Source organism: Helicoverpa zea, chromosome 16 (genome assembly GCF_022581195.2).
Source record: "Helicoverpa zea isolate HzStark_Cry1AcR chromosome 16, ilHelZeax1.1, whole genome shotgun sequence".
Taxonomy (NCBI): Eukaryota; Metazoa; Arthropoda; class Insecta; order Lepidoptera; family Noctuidae; genus Helicoverpa; species Helicoverpa zea.
The window spans coordinates 7,349,930-7,374,202 of NC_061467.1; the positions used below are offsets into that span (position 1 = coordinate 7,349,930).

The window sequence follows — 24,273 nt, forward strand, 5'->3', positions numbered from 1 at the left end:
AGACATTGCAGTTAGGTAGAAACAACTTTGAGGACGAGGTGAATAGGAGAATTCAGTTGGGTTGGGCTGCATTTGGAAGCTACGTCGAGTCCTAACATCGTCGATCCCACAGTGCCTAAAGACAAAAGTCTTCAATCAGTGCGTCCTACCTGTCATGACTTACGGAGCCGAAACGTGGACACTGACGGTACGGCTGGTCCACAAGTTTAAAGTCGCTCAGCGGGCTATGGAAAGAGCTATGCTTGGCATTTCTCTGAGGGATCGCATCAGAAATGAGGTAATCCGTCAGAGAACCAAAATCATCGACATAGCCCACCGAATCAGCAAGCTGAAGTGGCAGTGGGCTGGCCATATTAGCCGAAGAACCGATAACCGTTGGGGTAAACGAGTTCTAGAGTTGAGACCACGCCTCGGCAAACGTAGTGTAGGACGTCCTCAGGCACGGTGGAGTGATGACTTGCGCAAGACGGCTGGCAGGAGCTGGATGCGAGCAGCCGAAAATCGATCTCAGTGGCGTGCACTTGGAGAGGCCTATGTCCAGCAGTGGACTGCTATAGGCTGATGATGATGACTTAGTATTACCCAAGCTTTTTGGGTAAAGTCCGAATAATAAGTAAAATAAATTCTCTAGGTCTACCCAACTCTGACTGGGTAATGTTAAAAATTTGTCTAATTAATTAGAGAAATGAAAATCCAAGGTCATTTTAAACATTTATTATTAAAACCCCGAATTAAAATTTATTTTTTACTAAGTCAATCCGGGTAAACCTAGGTTTACTCCACCTTCTAGCATTACCCGTAACATATATATTGTAATTTAGTACCAGATAAATAAATGCGTCTTAATAATTCATGAAAATATTTGGATATGATGTAAAGTATACTGTTGACATGTAAATAAAAATATGAATAAAATGTTTATGCAAAAGCTCTTACTGTTTTATACAAATAATAAGTATGATTTTAGTGTGAAAATGGTGAGCTTACGCTAAATAACAAAACAAAATACTGGATGAATTGCTATATTTCATTGCAATGGCAAGTTGAGAATATTGCAATAATTTGGCAAGTCGTATTTTATAAAACTACATTACATTTATAAAAAAAATACAAAAATAACCTACAAAATAGGGTTTTGATTGAGATTCACATCTGAGCCCAATTTGTAAAAAAATACATTAAATGCCAATATTTTAGGAATGGCTTTTCACAGGAATGTTAGTTATTATTTTCCACTCATACTAACTCCATAAAAAAACTTAAATCCCTTGAGAATTTATAGGCCAGAAAGTTTAACAAATTGATTATTTTCAACTACTCTACATATTTTGTCTAACAATATAAAACCAATACTAAAATCTTTGGTTTATAAGATTAATTACACCACCTTTAGAATTATGGCCAACGTATACCTACCTACTTGAAGACTTTGTAGTGACGGGTCGGATACAATTGTTTTAACAATAAAACATACTTAATTGTACTAGGACCCTTTAGGACAGGTTTTATAGACTCCAAGATATAATATTAACTGTTGTTAAATTAATTCATCGCGTTAATTACCAGGGTATTTGAATAGGAAACTACAAACATTTGAAGAAATCGATACAGGTGTTCAGAAATCGGTCGTAACTAAAGCATTGTGCCTGGTAAAAACTAACTAGAACCTTCACAGTGTTTTATGTACTACTACCCAGCATGGTATATTATGTTGAATCTAAGTTATAGGAAGATTTTTTTAACAGGATTTGATTTCAACCAAGCAAGATTTCCACTATAATCTTATCACCATTCGTCTTCATAACGCACAAAAAGCTGTATAGAAATTCGAGTTAACAAATAGTGCCGTCACTTGGCTTACATGAATTTTGGATTACAGTTTTCAGCATCTTATTTATTTAGTTACGTACTTAAAACTTAACATTTAAAGCTTACACGTCACACGTCACTCGCCATCTTCCAGCATTGATTTCATTACAATAGTAACATTAATTATTTTAATAATAATATCGATATTTATGTACACAGCACTACGTGTCAACAGGTATGGAAGAAATCGCTTGTAAGCGTATTTGTTTAGCATTTCATAATGTAACACCCTGATTCTATTGCGCGAAAAATCTATATTTTTCTAACCGGGGTAGAAAAGAGAGGAAGTATCAAAATGAAAGCTTAATTTTTCTATAGATAATCCTTATTTTATGATATTTGTTGTTGGACAGAATCAATTATATTGTTATTTCATACTGACAACCGGGATTCAATACTATGAAGTTATAAAATGTCTTCCGCGGCGAAAGACTTGAATTTGTTCAACTTCATATAATGTTTTTGCGTAAATACAAAAATCTAGTCATATTTGAACAACTACCAAAATCTCTCTAAATTATTATAAAATGATTATGTCTGTTTGGCAGCAAGTTTTTTTTCAAAGCCTCGTTAAATTTTTAATGGAGATCATATTGCCGACCTCTGGCCACATAAGCACTTAATATAATATAATTAATAACCTTATTACAAAAACATTAAGTCGAAATTAAACTACCCGATTTTTGGAATAATTTTATTTGATAATCGCGATTAGTATATCACTATGATTTGTCAATATCAATGTAAAAGTACAGGAAATAACCTATGTGTATAAAAAGATTCGTAACACGTCGCTTGGACAGGTCCTTACAGCCTTTGAGTGTACTTAGCACATTTCCGTAGCGGACGATTTAAACACACGTTACTGGAGAAGACAATTGCTTAAAGAACTAGTACAACAAACAACAGCTAGCAGTCATTCACCATGTTTTAAGTATCCATCCATTATTCAAGCAAATCCAAGGCCAATCTCTTTCATAGTAAATTCTTACTACCGATACCTTAGTTTCGAGTCGAAAGTGCTGCCACCTGCAATATGCGTCGTTGTCTTCCCAGTGACGTCATAGTACGCGAACGATAGTAGGCCTGCTTAGATTTGGCGATCGGGCGTAGTCGGGCGCAGTCGGGAACAGTCGGGGGCATTCGGTGCTACCACAGCCACCGGCGTCGACTGCTTGGTACGCTACGTCATTCGCTCGACTGTTCTCCTATAAAAAGAAGCTCGATATAAACATACACTTTATGGATAACTATGTAGTAACTCAAAACGGGTCTTAGTACATATGAAGTATTTAACAAAAAAAATGGTCCAATAGGCCGGCCTACCTTCGTTGTTGTTATGCTTGGCTCGCACGAGCCGCTCGGGGTGCGAGTGCGCGAGCTGCGTGTAGTCGCGGAACACTTCGTTGTACGTGTCATCGTTGGACGACATCTCGCTCTCACGCATCTCCTCGTTCAGTTTAGTCAGCCTTAATCTGTTGATAAATACAGGAAATTTTATATAAGGTTTAGAAGAATTAGAATTAAAGATGAGATGATTGTATATATAGCATGAAAATCAGTTCGATTTTGTGAGTTCTATATTTTGAATTTCGAACAATTCGTAACATTCGAAGGACCGTATTCCTAAAAAAGGAGGACGTTCTCAATTCGTCGGGATCTTTTTTTAACCGACTTTCCAAAAGGAAGAATTATCAATACAGATGTTTGTATATTTATTTTTAATATTTGGTCGTCTATATCTCAGTCGTTTACCAACCGACTCGATTTTTTTTTCTAATCGGTTGGTAAAACGGTTAGAAAAAGTTCTTTTGCTTGAAAAACAGTTCTTAAAATAAATAATGACTTACAGAGTAACAATATCAGCATTGGCATTGTTGACGGCGATGTCAAGCGGCGTCTGACCGTCATTGTCGACTATTGACTGGTCCGCGCGGTACCGCAGTAGCAAGCACACCTGGGAAACATTGCATTTGTTATAAATTATAATGTATTACAGACTTTTTACTTAATACTGTAACTACTTTTTAGTAAATAAAGCATATGTTACTCGTTAAAAGTGTAGCTATAACAGTATGCGAATTTTTCAAATCGCTTCAAAATAATTTCCTCTTTCATCCATTGGCATAAATTTCATATTTTTGACTCGAAATCAATTTTTGCAATCAATGCAAAAGGCTTGTTTTTTTGCTTTAAGCCGCTAATCTCAAGGATCTTAGACTAATTAAAAAAAAAAACGATTGAATAAAACATATTTGCATGTTAGGTGGCTTATTTCTTATTTATTCTTATTATTGTGTTTTTACCTGGCCAGTATGTCCCGCTTCTGTTGCGAGGTGTAGAGGCGTTTTTCCCTGGTCGTCTTGCACGTTCATCTTGCTACCGTTCAGTAGGAGGAACGAGCACGCCATTACTGAACCCTGTAACAATATTACATTGTCTTTTACCAGGATATCGATATAGATATTATTAATATGTCAGAGAATGGTAATTATCAAGGACGCTAAATGAAACGCGGCATGAGTTCGAATAGATGGCAGTAAAATCCCGATGACGTCACTCGTCGCGTGAGCGAGAATATTTGACGGGAGAAGTTATTATTTATTCGAATGCGCGAACGTGGACGGGGAGTCTTCCCGCTCCCTTCCTACTCTTCCGTTGTCCGCGGCATAGTTCGGGACGCTCGCACGAGATCGCTTTTGCAGTACTTGGTCGATTACTCGTTTTGTAGTTTGTCGCCAGCGCGACTCGCGGCGCGTGCATACAACGTGGGCGTGATAAGCGGCGCGCTGGCGACAAACTACACGTTGTGTGCACGCGCCGCGAGGTACAGCACCGCGTCCGGAGATAGACGGGACATATACTAACACTGAGCACGGCGGCGTGTAGCGGCGTGCGCGCGTCCCGCAGTGTGGCGCACACGTCGGCGCCGGCCGCCGCGAGGTACAGCACCGCGTCCGGAGATAGACGGGACATATACTAACACTGAGCACGGCGGCGTGTAGCGGCGTGCGCGCGTCCCGCAGTGTGGCGCACACGTCGGCGCCGGCCGCCGCGAGGTACAGCACCGCGTCCGGAGATAGACGGGACATATACTAACACTGAGCACGGCGGCGTGTAGCGGCGTGCGCGCGTCCCGCAGTGTGGCGCACACGTCGGCGCCGGCCGCCGCGAGGTACAGCACCGCGTCCGGAGATAGACGGGACATATACTAACACTGAGCACGGCGGCGTGTAGCGGCGTGCGCGCGTCCCGCAGTGTCGCGCACACGTCGGCGCCGGCCGCCGCGAGGTACAGCACCGCGTCCGGAGATAGACGGGACATATACTAACACTGAGCACGGCGGCGTGTAGCGGCGTGCGCGCGTCCCGCAGTGTGGCGCACACGTCGGCGCCGGCCGCCGCGAGGTACAGCACCGCGTCCGGAGATAGACGGGACATATACTAACACTGAGCACGGCGGCGTGTAGCGGCGTGCGCGCGTCCCGCAGTGTGGCGCACACGTCGGCGCCGGCCGCCGCGAGGTACAGCACCGCGTCCGGAGATAGACGGGACATATACTAACACTGAGCACGGCGGCGTGTAGCGGCGTGCGCGCGTCCCGCAGTGTCGCGCACACGTCGGCGCCGGCCGCGAGGGCGCCGCGCATCACGCCCACGTTGTGTGCACGCGCCGCGAGGTACAACACCGCGTCCGGGGATAGACGGGACATGTCTTCTGCCGCTGAAAAACAACACATACATATTCATACTCCACGTCGAAATCAACGACAACAAGGTTAAGTTGCAACACTCAACTATAACGATAGCCAAACCATCATCCGTATACTTGCCGCTCATCGGTCAAATCGGCAATTTGAGCACAGAAAATGGTTCAGTTATCGTCATAGTTAAAATGGTGCAACCCTCCGTCAATATCACAATATTACACTTTTCATAAAAGCGCGCTTACACGCAAGCGGTTATTGAGTCTTAGGCTGGAAACAGTGCTCGACCGACGGTCAGCGCTGACCGCTGACGTAGCTATATCTGTGCAAGTCTATGAACGCGCACACAGCTACGCTGACGGTACGCGCGTGATTTGGTCTGGACGTACGGTCAGCACTGACCATCGGCCGAGCACTGTTTCCAGCCTTATTTCTCAAGTTTGCTCGCAAAGTCGGCAAGCTGCTCGTACCACCACTGTTCATAGACCCTGCGAGAGTGCATAACTTGGACAAAGCACACGCAACACGAATACGGAACACACGCGAGTATGGAATACACGGACAGTCTGTGGTTTATGGACGGTGGTCTTTAATGAGCAGTTAAGGAACACAAAGGTGTCATGGTTGAAACCAAAGCTAGGTTACGGGAGCGTTCAAAAATGTTACCCTAGTACTTAAAGGGTTCCAGAAATAACAGAGATGGGTATTAATCAGTAATAGCGGCACTCAAATCACCCGAGAAATTTCCCATCTACAAAATGAAAATGTTCAAGCAAAACTATCAACTTACCTAGCTCATCACTGTCCTCACCCTCCGTAGAGTCATGATCGGAAGGTAAGCTGAGATCAACGGCCCGATCGCTTGCCAACTCACTGCCGATCAGCAACACAGGACTGCCATCCGATTTGCTTGAACTTTCTGACACTGGAACAAGAAATTTAAGGTAATATAAACCATAGGAACAATAATAATACGTAATAAAATATTTAGTAATGTTTTGCGATTATTTACCACTTGTATTACTGTTGGCATCACTTTTTTCATCCGTAATTGTTTCTGGCACTGAAGGTGTAGTCCGGACCCTGAAAAAGCAAAAATACAAGAAATCCTAAGTCAAAAGTCAAATGATCATAATCTGCCTAAACTTTTTCCAACTACGTTGAGGTCATTTAACCACTGTTATTTTAAGTCCAATATGTTTGTTGTAATTAGGCAAATTAACTTAGCAATTTTTCACGTCAACAACATTGGACAGCACCCCCAAAAACACCCTATACATAAACTCGTCAAAAAGGCGACTTTATTGTCAGTACTGTAAGGTTGAAAATTGATAATCTGAAAACCAAACTATATACAACAAACCTGCGTCTAGCTCGCCTTACCGACCAACGTCGGCCAGTTCTCAGCGGACTATCTGTAGTTGTAGATAACGCCCCACTACTGCCCACCAAATCCTTTACGAAGAGCAGCGACACGTATTTGGAGCGGATCCATGTTTCACGGACACCTCTATGACGAAACAACATTTTGAATTAGATTTTATGTGATAAAAAATGGTTGGGGTCGTAAATCCCAATAATGATGATATTGGTGATGTTTAATGCGCCAAATGGTACAGAAACAATGTTTAGTAATTTGTTCCACTTTATGTAGTTTATGTAGTTACTGTTGAACCCACACTACACACTAAATATTGAGTTAATTAAGTAAAATATTTATAGTAAGCTAAAATGATGGTGCTGAACGGCGTGACTCGAGTCGACCGCGGCGTCAGCATAAAATGACAAAAGTATATATTTCTCATCAAAAATCTTCTTTAATTGAAATAACACCTTTAAGTACTAGGGTAATCAAAAATATAAAAATGGGACAGGAAATTAATCGTAAGTATTAGATATACAGTCTTACGTGTCGCAATCTGGAGTTGCTCTCGGAATGGTCGTTCCTTCAGTTTTGGCTTCATAGATCATATTCACAATTTTATTGCCCAATTCTGCCATTACCTGAATAAAGTCGATAAAAAATATATTATAGACTTGTGTACCTGTTATCAAATAATAATTGTGCAGAGATTTAAATGCATACCTTTATTATGTCAGGTTCCCAGTCATCTAAGGTGAGTGATCTCACTTTACTGACATGCACGCCTAGCGATCGGTGTATGCCGGAACATTCTAGAAGCAGAACATTACAATGGAACATAATCGATGTATATCGATGACCTTCTAAAAAGGCATATGAGAGAAAATTTTCCTTTTTGGAAGTTGGGTAAAAATGTATGGAACTATTTAATGAAGGAACAATTTAAGGAACAGAGGAATATGCAAAATGTTTGTCTAATGCAATTATATGAAATTGGAAAAGTAAATGTTTGGCGTAGAAACTTACCGATACAGAGAGTAATGCCAAGATTGATGCTAGCCCAGCGAGGGTTCGGGCTGCCGCAGTCACAGCAGTAGTTGTTGCCAGGTATGCTCAAAAGTTGCTCCCATATCCTGCAAACATTTATAACAATGCAGATAGTAAGAAAAGATAGTTAAAATTATCTCGAAAAAGAAGAATAAATAAATAAATTTCAACAGATGTTTCATAGTGTAATTTTGGTGTAAACAAAATGCAAATAGGGCAAAACTGTCGACGCCATTTTATATTCGTTACTTTGAAAACCAAATCTAACTGAGAAAACAGTCCACTGAATCCATGAATTCATTACAAGGCACATAGAAAACACAGATCAGAATTATTGAATGCATGAATTCTTGGAGAGTTTCAATACTAAACAAAAAATAAACAATTGAACACCAACTTAGCTATTAAAAGAGGTTTTACCTGATCTTCCTCATGCCCCTAACGTTGGTAACACTGTGTCGACTCTCTGAAGGCCTGTCATCTGGCACCAATATGAGTTGTGTGTCAGGATGCTCCCGACTCTGTCCTTGTTGTATAGCGGAGCGGATCCCGTTCTGAAGTGCCGTGATCCAACTGTTGAGCATCTCTTCCGAATCCGCTTGGAGCATGTGACTTCTGATGAAAAAAAAAAAAACACTTATATGTAATTCATGACGCATTGCTTTTTCCCTGCACTATTGGCAATATTGGGCATATACCTTCGAATGCATAAACTATTGTCCATATTGGGTATTAGAGATCTTCTTTAGCGGGTACACAACTTAATCAAAATTTATTTTTTAATAGAAATTACTTCATTTTCTTTTTGTATTATTTAAGGAACAAGATCATTATTTAAGGAACAAGATAATATAGGGAATGTTCCCAAAATATTTATCCATTACTTACTTTGATGGTGACAATACTTCGAAGCAATATCGCCTTTCGCCGTCAAGCACCGGCTTCACAGTACACAGTCTCAAGTCTTCCTCCATTACAGTTACATTGAGCTCTCCCGTTCTTTTCCTGAACAATCAAACACCCAACTTTATGTAAGTATTACATTACGCTCGATAAAACAAAATAATAGTTACTTAATGATTCGTTACCAACTTTATTTCCAATCCGATCAGAACCAAAACAATTGAGCAAATTTTTTCGTCGAATCTTATCTAACGGATCTAATCGAACAAATAAATAATACGGATAAAGAAGAAGACCGATTAGCAGAGTATGACGTCACTGGGCTACATAACAAGCCTGTGATCGGAAACCGCAAGAGCTCACCTATACACTAGACGATTGTCGTATAAGTAGAACCATCTCCTGTTCCAAGTCTTGAAGGCGTTCGAAGTCCTTTTGAACAAGTATCCTTGCATCCGAGGTAAGTTTTTAAGGCATGGCGTGGTCAACATTCCGTCTTTACAGTCCCCGTCGGCTTCACTGGCTTTACAGCTAGGCAGCACAGTATCCTTACTGTTAACTATCGTATGGCGGTTCTCCATCTCTTTGTCGAGTATTTTTGTGTCGTTACGCATAGCTGCGATCTGAAAATGTGCATCATTAGCGGTGAATACTCGTTTGATTAAATATTTCTCGTAACGAACATGACGTGCTGCTGTAAGCGCTTTGTGTACCACGGTCAATTGACGTTGTTATGTTGTCAATTTTAAGTACATCGTTAACAGTAAATAAAGTTGATTGTACGGCGAGAAGTGCAATTTTTATTGTACTTATAGAATAGCTCAATTAGGACCGAGGCTCATCGAGTACTCAACTATTCTAGAATGAAATAAGACTTACATCCTCAGCGGTTGTCTTGAGGAATGGCTCCAAATCCTCTGACAGGTCGGCACCCTGATGGTAATAAGTGCAACACGCTTGCAAGTACGACAGGAACTGCAATAGATAAATGAACGTTGTTTGTAATTATAAATAAGTCACTCGAAATATTTCACACGATGAAAGTAAAATCAGATTATAGTAGAAAGTTTATTTCAAAGAGCCTCCTCGAGAGATAAGAAGACTGTACTTGTTTTCCGTTTTATTGGTATTTGGTGCTACATCCAGGCTAAAAAATTGAAGTTTCTGTTCTGATTAGCATTGTTTCATATTCGATTATTTTTGGCACTTCTTTATACGTTCGTCATTTTGGAGCACTATCAACTGGAAGCCGACCCCAACATAGTTGGGAAAAGGCTGGGGAGATCATATCAACTTCTTTGACTGAATGTGTACTTGGACATTCACCAATATTTAAATTATCTATTAGATTATGTAGACGATATCATTTCCGAGTCGCTATTTGCTCAATTAAGTAGTGTTATCATTATCAGTTAATATCGGATTAAGATTGCAAACCCAAACTTTACGTACTTATCTTGCAATTTTAGCCTTGGAGGAGTGCCCAAACATCTACAATAGATAGCAGTTTTCATTAATTAATTTACTTAGACATTTTAAAATTATCTTTAGCTTATAGTGACCTACATTTTTTATTTAATTAAAAATGACTATCAGCACTAAACAAAAAAGGCAGGTTCGCACGCAATTTGAGTTATGTTATCACTTTTCATATTCACTCTATTTTTGCACTGCCCTAGGCCACACCCTGTCGTGTCTATTAACCTAAATGTACTGGATGTGTTTTGTGTCAAAAAATATAAAGTAAAGAAAGCTGAAGCAAGTGTCGTGAGTCGTGACCTGTTGCTTTAGTTTTTATTTATACAACACCTTGGTGAAAGTCACGAACAAATCGCTCTGATATTGGTAAGCGAGCTTTCTTTACGGTATACTCTACTTTAGTGTGACCATAAATATACATCAATTAGTATAAAAACAATTGAAAAAATATTGGGTAGGTATACAAGATTCATTGATTCAGTCTGGCTCATTGGATAGCAGATTAGATATCTAATTATTCCTAGTTTATGCATAAAAATAGCATTAAATAATAACCCGTCATTAGGGGGGCTAAAATATTAATTTTAGCCAGATACAATAAGTTAATCATGTTATTAAGAGTAATTAATAAACTTACACTTTACAGAAAAACTATTGTATAAAATGAGACAATGCGTCCAATTAAATAAAACTAGTGATGTCATGTCACGATAGCGTTATCGATACCTAACAATTTTGTGTACGCGTCGGCGTGTGCTTGCATGTGAGATAGACATTACAACAATAAATATTTATTACATTATATCATAAAGATAATACGTTGAAAACATGGAATAAGCATAACAGAGTTAGGGCCGAAGCCTGCTGGTGCTGCGGGGTTGTTCAAAGTTACCGTGGCTCTTGTACATGAAGAGCTCCCGAAGAAACATGGTGGGTTTAAGTTAGTAAAAGTCCGATACGCTCTAACCACAGCGGGATGGGACATTTGATGATTTATCGACAAAAATAAGTATAGCAAAGTCTTAACCCGAACACGGCAAATCTAAAATTGATGACAATTGTACGAGTCCATATTTTAATGTGTTTGTTTAAGTCGCGAAGTTTTGTATATAAAATCAGCATATCATCTGATGAGACGAAGCTATTTTGCAATTCTAATTACAAACTTGTATCTGTCTATCAAAGGCAGCTACAGCGCAGTTTTTTGCTAACCTTATACGTTCATGTAGGTACTGACTTTATCATGATGAGTTCTAATGTTTTTCGGAACAGATTTATCAACAAATGGAGGAGGTACGTGGGATGTAAATACAATACTTTTTTAGGGTTCCGTACCCAAAGGGTAAAACGGGACCCTATTGTTTTCGATCCTCTGTCCGTCCGTCCGTTCGTCTGTCACTAGGCTGTATCTCATGAACCGTGATAGTTAGAGAGCTGAAATTTTTACAGATGATGTATTTCTGTCGCCGCTATAACAGCAAATGAACTGAAAACTAGAATTAAATACATATTTTGGGGGGCTCCCATACAACAAACGTGATTTTTTTGTCCGTTTTCTAAATAATGGTACGGACTACGGAATCCTTCGCGCGAGTCCGACTCGCACTTGGCCGGTTTTTTTTGTAAATGGTGTACGAACAGTCTTACCACAAGTAACAAGATTAAGTATGAATATAATCAGTCAGTTATGAAACACCTGAATGACGTCAAACAAAATATAGGTTACGCCCTCAACCACACGTAATCACTGATTCATACAGGAATCAGGTAACAAAATAGAAGTGATTAACTATAATATAATATTCATTCAGGAATATATTAAAGACCACTACAAGCGAGAACAACCTTGATAAGCAAGTTTCTTTAGTAGGTACCTATTTTAGAACGAAATCAAAACCTATAAATACTAATCAGACTTTCTTCGTAAGTTTACTTTAGAGATGGTTCTTTGGTTCATTGTTCAAGAATTTGAATCTAAAATATAGATTAACATTCGCACTTCAAACTTTATTGGGTGAGAAAATATCTTAGGGTCAATGAATAGGTTTGTTATGGTGACTTCTTTATAGGCATATGCACCTATATATAAAGGTAAATCTCCATTATATTATAAAAGATATAACCTGATGTCAGTCGTGACACGGATAAACATGATCATATGGAGTGACCTAATCGCAGTAAATCAATTATCTGTTACGTAATAAATACACCACAAACACTATTGATTTCCTCTTACTGATATAACGAGATTGCTTCTGAGATATATAAACAATATGAATTATATCGGTGCCATGTGAAAATTATAAATAAAGCCTTCTTTGGTGTCATTTGATGGGTACCTAATATTTATGTTTTTTATAGAACAACCTGTACAAGTTTATTAACCCTTAATACGGGGTGTGTTAACACGACATAATATGACGAGACACGACAAAATGTTTGAAAGTCAGTATTAGCTAACGTTATACTAGATTCTAGATGAAAAGATAATTTAAATACTGAATACCAGATCACAACGGTAAAGATCTGTTTTTATAACGTGTCCAAAGTTTTTGACCGATCACAAATAAATAATGTTTTATACCTACATACAGTTATTCCAAAAAAAATGTCCTGATAATGAATTTCAATGACAATCAATATTACGGAAACGGGTCGTTTGTTAGTTTCCTTTTCTAGGTTTAAACACAATGCCCGTGAGTCATTTAGTACTGTGTAAGTTGCCTTCTTAGAAACGGTGATTCAAAAAGTTGTGCTAATTATATTATCTATGCCATTTATTTACCGAGTGTTAAAAAGATAGCAATTTCAGTCTCTGTTTATGGCTTAAATACATGTGTATAGAGTTCTAATATGACTGAAGCTATTTTTACTTCATAGGCTCTAATTCGATTCGCTGCGCACTTGTGCCATAATCGGCTTGAAAGGATTTATCGACAGGTGTACGTCCCTAGTATTCAATACGCACGTATTAAATGTAATTGAAAAAAACCGGCCAAGTGCGAGTCGGACTCGTGCACGAAGGGTTCCGTAAATTACAGTTAAATCAACCTATCTCAAAAACTATAAGAGATACTTTGATCAAACCAAAAATCGTTGAAAGAGTTAATTAGCATGCATCACCTCTATTTTTTTTAGAATTTTATACCCCGTAGTTATAAAAATAGAGGGGGGGGGACATACTTTTTACGACTTTGAGAGCTGATATCTCAAAAACCGTTCACTTTAAGAAAAATGTTTTTTAGAAAACTTTATATCATTTTAAAAGACCTTTCCATTGATACCCCACACGGGTATGTACATCGAAAAAAAAAATTTCATCCCTCAGTTACATGTATGGGGGGCCCCACCCCCAATTCTTTTTTTTACTATTTAGTGTCATATTTTTGTAGCGGTTCATACAACACATATTCCCATCAAATTTCATCACTGTAGTACTTATAGTTTCCGAGTAAATCGGCTGTGACAGACGGACAGACGGACATGACGAAACTATAAGGGTTCCGTTTTTGCCATTTTGGCTACGGAACCCTAAAAAAACACGTCAGTATATTAAAAAAAAATACTTAGGAAAATATTTCTGTAATTTTTGTACATTGGTAAGGTGACAATGATATTGAGAAAAAAATAGGAATATTATCAAAAAAAAATTCGTTATAAAATTACCTGACAGGTGCAAAATCCAAAACAGCGTCAACTTATTCGGAGATTTGTCACAGAACTAGTCAAGTATAAACACTGTTACTTTGTCCCAACAAAAAACACAGCTAAGTTTAGCAACACGATTCATAACTGTCGTCTGAAGACGCCACCGTCAGATTAGATGTGCACTCGCCAGTAAAGCTAACAAGAGGTGCGTTGCAAAACTGAACAAAATAATACCTGACAATACCGTGCTAATGAGTAACAACTATGTTCTAGATACGCTATCGTTATCGCGGAAGTCCGCTTGATAAACAAATTAATCAAAATATACCATCTTTAAGAGCGGAGCATTGCAATAATATTTGTTAGGACTTAATTGTGAAAGTAATCTTTGCTGCACCAAGACCTAAGTTACACACAGCAGAAAATATATTTGTGTAACGGGTTTAAGATTAAAGCGACAATACACCACTGCACTGTACTAAACATTAATTAACTCAAATCAACTAAGAACTGAATTAGAGAAATCAACTAATTTAAAATATATCCTTCTACACAATAAGGCGACCGGTATGTATTGATTTAACTTATGATCTGCTCACCTAAATGACTAATACACAGATGCAAATCAAGCATAACAAATTCTGTACGATTAGATATGAGCTCACGGCAATCCCCGCAATTGAGCACTGATGCCTTCTTTGTCATTCATTAAAATTCTCAACGGGCCATTAAATTAAACAAATATGGGGTCATATCGGCAGCATATTCATAAACTAACAATGCAAACACGTTGCATAAGACAGTTACATGAAATTCGACATCGCAATTTCATTTTCTAAAAGGCTACCTTATACAATAGCGTCACGTTAAGTGTTGTAAACAAAACGTATGTATGACTCACGTAGATTTTTTTTTTTAAATTTATATGCGCGATAAACAACGCACGGTCTCAGTTGTTCCCACGAAGCGATCATTTCAACACAAATACAATGTTACCTAGTATGAATTACCTTGAGGCACTAATTAGACGTATATTTTATAATCTAGCTATACGCAGCTATCTTCAAAACGAAGTATTATTTTACGGTGCATGCCCGCTTCACCTCAGTGGTTTGTCCTTGATATATACTTAATGTTGATGCATAATTTGCATCGACATTACAAGGGAAATATAACATGAGCATTGGCTATTAGTCAAAACGAGTTAGAAACTCGTAAGCGGATTATTACTGAGCAGGTGAAATGAGAAATCTAGGACAGTCAACGTCTCATAAATAATTCCACATGGTTGAATAGCGAGCGAACCCCCTAAGCTTGTCTCCATTAAGGCGCAGCTACCCAAAATGATCAGCCGTTAAGTGATAAAACGAAAGGTCAGGGGAGGTCATGAGTTCAGATTGGTAAAATCTGAACTGACGACCTTTGTCTTATTTGGGTGAACTTATCAACAGGCTTACTAAGTAACAAGGAGAGATTCTCGAACATTTCTTGGAAGGACGTCTGACGGCAGATTTTTTGAGACATTGCTTAGATTGGCAAGGACAGGTGCACATAAAATTATCTAGAAACAGGTGAAATTGGTCTCCTGTACAATCGAAGTCTCAACGCAAGAAACTCAAATGAAAATATTAAAAACCCCTTTAAAGACACCAAACCAACATAATAGTAATTCAAGTGACAACCGCAAAAATTTCACTGAGACCAGTATTTAAGTGACAGTGAAAGTAGGTGCACCTAAAATGTTGTGTTTACGTAGACAGTCTAAGGACAGCGCATCGGCTCGGCCGGCCGTGACGATGCTAGCAGAATTAGGCATCGGGGGCAGCTGCTATGAATAGCCTCGCAAAATACGCTACTTACGGTTATTAACCCATTGTCCCGGAGTGGAGCGTGATTATTGTCTTCCTATTGTTATTTGACACTGACCGGTGTGGCAGGCAAATATCATTGTTTGTTAACAAATGCTTTTTGTCTATGCTGGACTCCGGAGATGAGGATATCTCTTGTACGTTTGTGTATATTTATATATTTTTACGTAGGTACCGTGACCAAAAAAAGTAAACATGAACCATCTTTATAAAAGCAGTTTTTGTTGCATACGTATCGTATTTTGCACGTTGATTTAACCAGTTTTTACTCAAGCTATTATTAAACGCATTTTGATTAAAGAATGAGGAAAACTGGAGCCGGCGTGTATGTTGTTTTCGTGTCATGATCTGAGTGATGTTTATGCTTATTTCATTGTATTGCAGCATAAAAACGATGGTCTATGTAGGTTTAGTATGCAACTCAACCGGAACCAGTATGCTCCGCGTTGCGTGGCACTATAAATATTATTATAATTACTTAGAGTTTCTACTGCGCTTTAGAAAATTCAATTGCTAGCTTCATCCGGGTGCCATTTTCATTTTTCTAATAAAAGCTGTAGGTCAAAAATCGAAGTGCATGACCGATATTTGTTAATACATAGATTTGGTATCACTACTTATCTCCAAAAAAAGCAAAAAAATCTATTCATAGGTGCAAAAGTCACGAGTCAAGTTCAATTTCCAACATCCTGCCGACTCAAGAATCGAGTCTCTTGGCCTATTTAATTTAATTTGTTGTCAAATCACATTTCAGTTGGTTTGATTGGCAGCAATTGTTATTCCAGTGAACCAATCGCTCAGCTCACAACATATTTACACAGAATCGACAAGAGGGAGGAATAATTTTGAATTAATGAACGGAAATAAACACCATATAGACAACAAAGCTCAGGCTGAGACTTATTTTTATCAGACTCAATTATTTTGAAATATTTTCTTTGATATCTACATTCATGCAAAATATCCGCCCATTTAATTGTTAATGCAACGGATTTTTTGCTATCTTCACACATATACCTATACAAAACTCCAATTAATTCCCTCTTATCGGAATTACATTTGTGTGTTTTACCAGCGCTTTATAATACAAAGTCAATAAAAAAATATAACTTGGTCACGATTTTCTTAATTGCATGATAACAATATTGCGATTAAATAAATACTGTGAACAATACCGTGAAAGAGTTTGATATAAACATGCATTTTGAAATGAACAATGACCACGCGGTTGCTCGCAGTCGCGGTAAATATGCTGTATTGTTTTACTGATAACCTTTTTTATTTATCACGTATTGCTTGGTTTACGTATATGACGTTTTACAAGAAGTCTCATACCGCATCTGTCTTTATGTTCGCTATAACATACCTAGAGGAAGATTTATGAGGAACGTTTAAGAGCATTACAAAACCGGGATGGGTCGCTAACGTAGATTAGATAATTCTATATAAAAAATAATATAATATTTTCAGTTATATTAAAACTGCCAGTCGAATACGTTGATATCGAATAGCTGAGAACACACATGTCGATGAGAAACACATTGTGCGTTGCACGACCCTCGCGGACATTCCTTGCGTTTTTAATAAATAATAAATAATAAATAAAAATAGTTTATTGACTCAAAAAAGGTACACACAAGGGAAAACACACATCAGTTATAACAATCTTCATCTAAATATATAAAACTCAAAGGTGACTGACTGACTGACTGACTGACATAGTGATCTATCAACGCACAGCTGAAACCACTGGACGGATCGGGCTGAAATTTGGCATGCAGGTAGATGTTATGACGTAGGCATCCGCTAAGAAAGGATTTTGATCAATTCTACCCCCAAGGGGATAAAATAGGGGATGAAAGTTTGTATGAAAGTTTGTCAATTTTAAACCAATCGGACTGAGACTTTGCATGCATAAAGCTACTATGGCGTAGGCAACCCTTAAGAAAGGATTTTGATAAATTCCATCCCTAAGGGGATAAAATAGGGGATGAAAGTTTGTATACTTCTTAACGCGAGCGAAGCGGCGGGCAAAAGCTAGTGTACAATAATTTTGTTGAACACTGGTACCCAAAGTAAGATTTAACTTGTGGTATGGGTACCAGGGCTCTCGTTATTGATTTCCACAGATAGTTAGCGTGAATCGTAGATTTGACATAATGTGTGTTTGTGTGTGTGTTTGTGGGTGTGTGTGTGTGTGAGTGAGTAATGGTATGTGTGTGTGTGAGCGTGTGAGTGAGTAATGGTATGTGTGTGTGTGAGTGTGTGAATGAGTAATGGTATGTGTGTGTGATTGAATAGCGGTGTGGGTGTGTGTTTTGTGATAATATATACCATGTTTTTATACGTTATCGGTTTGTTTTTTATTCTATAATTATGGAAGTTTGCAGTCATTATGCTCCTACGTGCTCATACATACTAACCACATATCATTATTTAGATGGCAGGTGGGTTGTTAGTGTTTGAATTTATAGTATAAAAAAAAAAAGTTTATAGTTGTTCATACATCATAAGAGTAACACTCGATTTTGAAATAAGATTGTGAACTTAAATACTCGTCATTACAACCTCTTTTGAAGACAATAAAAAAAACTTACAGTGGCCAGTATTTCGTGGCGCTTCCTGGCCTGAAGCATGGTGATCTTCTGTACATGATCGAGGGCAGTGTGACGGAAGCATGACCGAGTGGCCAGCAAGAGATTCATCACCTCCTCCACTTCGGCACATTTGTGACGGGACACCTGAACAACGACATTCAGGGTTATACATCGTCATGATTTCAGTTGTAGGACTGTTAAATATTGATATCCGAAAGAAACGGTTGAAGGCAGTCAGTACTGGTCAAATAACTTTGCGGCTCTGAAGCTTGCTACTAGTGGCTTTATGAAGTGAATGAACAAAACATTTGCACATGCGTGAGGAATAAAATAGCTAAATTAGTACCGACAATGCCAGCAATGTTGATTGACAAGAATTGTAGCAGTTATATAAGAAGCACTCAAAAATTGAAGTAGTGGTTTGTTAAGCATGCAATGGGTAGCGTTCTAACTTCTAAGGTTATTTTTTCTATATAAACATCTGTGTTTTGGTAACGACTTAATATGACTTTGTAGCAATTTGCGTTTCGCAAATGCGTGATTTTCTTGTTTTGGTTTAGCTACTTGCAGGTATAAAATTAAAAGGTTTCTGATAAACTTACCTGTGAATTCCTATTTAAAGCAGTATCCAGATCATTTGAGATTTTTTCAAAGTGATTTTTGCTTTCTTTGACACCTTTTATGTCCCTGCAACAAAAACAAAAGCTGTTCAATGTGATAAATGAAATAATATTCATGAATAAAGGAAGTGGGGTGTCGGCATTGCTATCAATCAATTGTGACTCAGCTTTGTATACTACCATTGTAGGTATTTTATAGAATTGCTGCTGAATTTCCTCGTAGTATCATCGAAAACCTAAGGTTATGTTCTCATAAAAATTATTATAATTATTTATCACAAGATTTTCTTTCAAATCTTGATATGGTACAGCCATGTATAGCAATAATTAAATTACTTATGAGAAAAAGACTATGCTATACCTCTGGCAATGTTTCATTATCAATATATGTAGAAAACTAGAAAGTTTTTAAGTTTAATAGGTAGCAGAACCGTTGATTAAGAATTTTGTCTGGTGGCTACAGGAGCTGATTGCCAAGGAAAGCTAGATGTGATGTACATATCGCAGATTTTCAAAGGCTAATTAATACAAATCAAGTTTAATGATAAAGTAATGTTGACTTGTTCATTAATGTTCATGTGGGCAATGAAAAAATAATGTAAACATAATTCCTAAAATAATTTTATGACTATCATCACGTTTAATGGTTTCACAAAGTTACGGACATAAATCAATGACCTGTAAGGTAAATATTATTCAGTAACTCAGCTTAAAGCTATTAAAACTAAAAATAGAATTGTTTATTTTCGTACAATACTCTTGGTTAATTGATGTGTTAAAAAGTCTTTTGCAAAATAAATTGCTTCTATGACAATATTTTTTAAGAAATTATACACATGGTTGTTTCAAGTTGGGTCTTACTACCACAATAACATAATAAGTTTTTTGTAGTGAAAGAACGGGATGCTGATGTTTATTCTGTGTAGCAATAGTGTGTAATAACTACTACCACACAACAGTAGTAGTAAGAAACAGCACACATTGTGAGGAGGTTTCCATCTCACAAATATTTTAGTAAATGGTTTTCTATAATATGTTTTTGCAAATTGAAAACGTAAAGAAGAAAATATTGTAGATGTACTTACACTTTAATAAAAGCAGTGAGATTCTTGAGCACAGTGCGAGAGACTTGATCCAGCAGGATAGAGTGGAATTTACTCATCTCTTGCAGAGAATGGATCATTCTGTTCAGTGTTGCCATCACTGGAGGGTCTTCTGAGAAACTTCCCGTTAAATCCCATAGTGCATTTGTAAATGTGCTATAGATAACAAACAAAATAAAACCTCTTTGAGTATGCTGTTTGAAAAATTAAAAAAAAAAACTTTTGTATTTTTTATTATTGTAGTTTCCTACTGACAGATTATTTTTGGCATGTTATTTAATTCTTTTGTTGTTTTCATCAATTGATAGAGATCAAGCCAATTGTTTTTAGGTAGTCCTACAATTTTTTTCTCATTATTAATTGAGAGACCATTTTGGAAAAAATATAAGTTTTGACAATAGATAATGTTTATAATTGTTATTTTTAAATGCTTGATTTTATCATTTTACAAGTAAAAAGGCAAATTCAATTTACAATGACTTAATCTGATAACATTAAGTACTCAATACACTATAATAATCAAATTATTAAACCTAAGTACATACTAAGAACAAGGAGGTTTTTCTACATATAAGAATCTAGGCCATACTTTTTTGAAGAACAAAAATGAGGTCGGTTTACTTATGGAAATGATACCTATATTGATCAATGCGTACAGATGTACTGCGGCGTGAGAGAAAAACTATACAAACAAAAAAGAAAGGAGTACAATCCTTACCCTCTATGACTCATGTAGATTTTACCAGAGTCGATCATTACAGCGCATGCTTTTAAAACTTTATCAAGTTTTTGCTCCAATGAATCAATGCTGGCTTCTTCAGTTTCCAGCTGCTCCCTACAATAACAAACAGGATGGCTTATACAACAATTACCACGCACAACACGTACAACATTTCACTTTCTATCTATAACTTTCATTGATTATAAATTTCATAATACCTAAACTTAGGCGAATCTCTGAGACATTCATCAAAATCTATTAGTGGCTTCATATTTGCTAAAACCTTTGTTTTACACTAGTACGTTTACGCGAATATTTTAATTCATTTCCACACAGAACACAATACACACGAAACTTCACTCACTTCTTTCCTTCTAATTTGACAATGATTTGACATTACACTGACAGGTATTTGAATAGGTAATGATGTGAAATATCCTCACATCCTAACGTCAGTCGTTTTAGTAACTGAACCGAGTCATAATTAAAATCAACTATTTAATTGGATTTACTGCTGTTAGGGCAAAAATAGTAATGTAGAGATTTAGAGCAACCTTTGTTATTTGGTTGTAAACTATAGGAAATATTACATTTATGATACCCTGTCTCTTTTTCGGGTCATAAAACTCAAACATTTGAACAATAATCATGTAGCTTCCTACCTTCCTAGCGTGCTGATAAAAAGTATCATATCCCATAGTCATTCTAGTACCACCAAGAATATGTGTAGAAAGTTCATGATGATCGGTTAAGTAGTTTTTGCATGAAAGCGTAGCAAACAAACGGACTTTCGCATTTATAATAATACAAGTAGGATGTAAATGTGCCTCCTATTTCAAACTAACTTCAAACTTTTTGTTATTTTATAAACTTGTATGTAATTTGTTTGTGTAATGTATTATGTCTCTCTTTTTTGAATAAGCCCATACCGCAGAAATACAAAACGAGAATTGTGATTTATACTTATTTAAAACACAAAGGTGAAACTTACAACAGTATGAAAATAGGTTTTGAATATATGAATATTTCGACAAGGTCGTATGCTATACAAGAGTTTTGAGCCAAAGCAGCATTTTCAAGGACCATTGGACCAACACTAGGTCGTCATTATTTGAAGTTTTACCAGCCAGCCGTCAGCTGTCAGTTTGTCAGTAAAAAAAGTAAATAGGTTGTGGATGTGGAAATTAACGCCGTAGTTAAAACTTTCACCGATATTTATAAATTCGTGTATATTTTGTGTTTCTAATTTAACGACAGAATATAAATAAGTAGTATGCTATACTTCTAGTTCAATAACCGACAAGTTTCTGTCATTATTCTACTGTTTAAAAATAAATTCGTGGAAAGTTATCAAAGTGTAAAAATGGCTCTAAAGAATAAACTTTTAAAGGACGAACATTTAATTACTGTAATGTTGTGTGCCCTTGCAATACCTTTGTCGATGTCAATGTGGATTACCAATTTAGTTTATTCTAAATTCCTAACAAAGAATGAAGGTTTTGATGGTAAGGTATTTATTTAATATTTACTTATCTTTGTCTGCGAACTCTGAACTTTAGTCGCTTAGTGATTGACAATATTCATCATAATCTTAATTGCATGAGGTAATTTGTTGGAAATAGGTAGATTTAACTGCAGTTAAGAAAAATAGTTCATATGTAAAAATAAATCTTGACATTTTATTTATGGAATTATGTTACAATGTTTCAGAACCGGTAGTGATTTCCCCTGCGAGATGGCTGGCGTCTTGTCTTATACCACTCATAATAGCTGTCCATGGATACAGGAAAAAAAGTATAACTTTAAACGGAGCAGTGCTTGGCTGTGTGTTTGCTTTTGTATTAACATTGAGCAACTATTCCTTTCTGGTCTGCTTGATGACCTTCTTCATATCTTCATCAAAGGCCACCAAAATCCGGCCACATATCAAAAGGAAGTTTGAGGAGGATTTCAAAGAAGGTATGTTTCAGAGGATACTTTTTTTCTTTTTTAAGCAACTATCTGGTTGAACTATTCTCTATTTATATTATTCTCTTTTCAAATATGCCATCTTGTACTTTATAGGTGGACAGAGGAATTGGGTGCAAGTACTTTGTAATGCAGGCATGGCTACTCAACTGGCTCTACTATACTTATTGGATGTAGGAGCGTGTGAGCTACCTATTGACTTTGTTAGTGATTACAGAGCCTCCTGGCTTTCTATAGGAGTTCTTGGTAAGTTTCCATTTTATTTTCAAATTGACATTGAATAAATAAGACAAGAATGAAAATTCTTTAATTAATAATTTATTTATTTCAGGTGTATTCTCATGTTGCAATGGTGACACTTGGGCATCTGAACTTGGAACTGTATTCTCAGACTCAGATCCCTATCTAGTCACTACTTTTAAAAAGGTGCCAAAAGGAACAAATGGAGGAATCAGCGTTATGGGGACACTGTTTAGCACTGTAGGAGGTCTTGTTATAGGGTTGTCCCAATATTTAACTATCTACTACTTCTCTGAAAGGTCTTTATGGACTTATGCCCCTCCCCAGTGGCCTATCATTTTCTTTGGAGCTTTTGCAGGATTTTTGGGAAGTTTAATAGATTCTTTGATGGGAGCAACTTTGCAATACTCAGGTACCATATTTTGTATTTTATGTAAGTTTCTTAATATCTTAGCTTAAAGATGAAGTTATTTTATACTTTCCATTTTTATTCCAGGTTTAGACAAAGATGGAAAAATTGTATCACACTCTAGTCTCACAGTGAAACATATCAGTGGCAGAAATATCTTAGACAACCATAGTGTTAATCTCATATCAACAGTGATCATGGGACTACTGATGCCAACACTGTGCAAGAGCTTATGGCCTCTCTTCTAACTAATATTTATGTATAGAATTTTAACTAATAAGTGATTGATGTAATTTTGATAGGGGTGTAAAATCGTAGATTGAATGGGAATTTTATATACTTTGTGAAGTTTAAAATGTCAATTAATTTTATATGAATGTTTTTTATATTTATGGCAGCTTATTAACATAATAAGCAAAATATATTGCCTTTGTTTCAAAATATGTATGAATATGAACTATAAAGAGTTTTATCGTGTTAGTGGGTTATTTAGGCAGTCACTTCATGTACTTACTGGCGTTGAATGAATGGCCAATAATTTAAATTGTGTTTGAAATTGTACCTATACATTGTCTTGTTAATATTAAATGTTATTTGGTTTATACATTTTACTAGAAGCAGCTGTTTTATTTCTTCAAGAACAATAAAAAATACTATCACCTACAAGAATAACCTATGCATATAATTATGTCCATACAAAACTTGAATGTTAAGTAATTGAAATAATAATTTA

At 37.0% G+C, this 24,273-nt stretch overlaps 2 protein-coding genes across 2 annotated transcripts; one reads left to right on the forward strand and one right to left on the reverse strand.

The window, feature by feature from the left end:
- Positions 1-699: 699 nt before the first annotated feature.
- Positions 700-21,332, reverse strand: LOC124637509 (arf-GAP with coiled-coil, ANK repeat and PH domain-containing protein 2). The gene is made up of 20 exons (XM_047174023.1): positions 21,142-21,332; positions 20,921-21,037; positions 20,185-20,358; positions 19,082-19,166; positions 18,480-18,623; positions 9,767-9,862; positions 9,251-9,510; positions 8,873-8,989; positions 8,405-8,599; positions 7,964-8,070; positions 7,661-7,749; positions 7,484-7,578; positions 6,938-7,084; positions 6,587-6,657; positions 6,365-6,499; positions 5,434-5,591; positions 4,176-4,289; positions 3,720-3,826; positions 3,196-3,344; positions 700-3,077 (listed from the first exon to the last, which is right to left on the reverse strand). The coding sequence occupies exons 1-20, from the start codon at positions 21,192-21,194 to the stop codon at positions 3,058-3,060; spliced, it is 2,433 nt and encodes an 810-aa protein (XP_047029979.1). The 5' UTR covers positions 21,195-21,332; the 3' UTR covers positions 700-3,057.
- Positions 21,333-22,052: 720 nt separating this feature from the next.
- LOC124637752 (transmembrane protein 19) lies at positions 22,053-24,157 on the forward strand. The gene is made up of 5 exons (XM_047174389.1): positions 22,053-22,428; positions 22,634-22,882; positions 22,988-23,137; positions 23,223-23,543; positions 23,628-24,157. Exons 1-5 carry the CDS (start codon positions 22,287-22,289, stop codon positions 23,786-23,788), a joined length of 1,023 nt encoding a protein of 340 aa, XP_047030345.1. The 5' UTR covers positions 22,053-22,286; the 3' UTR covers positions 23,789-24,157.
- Positions 24,158-24,273: the final 116 nt, after the last annotated feature.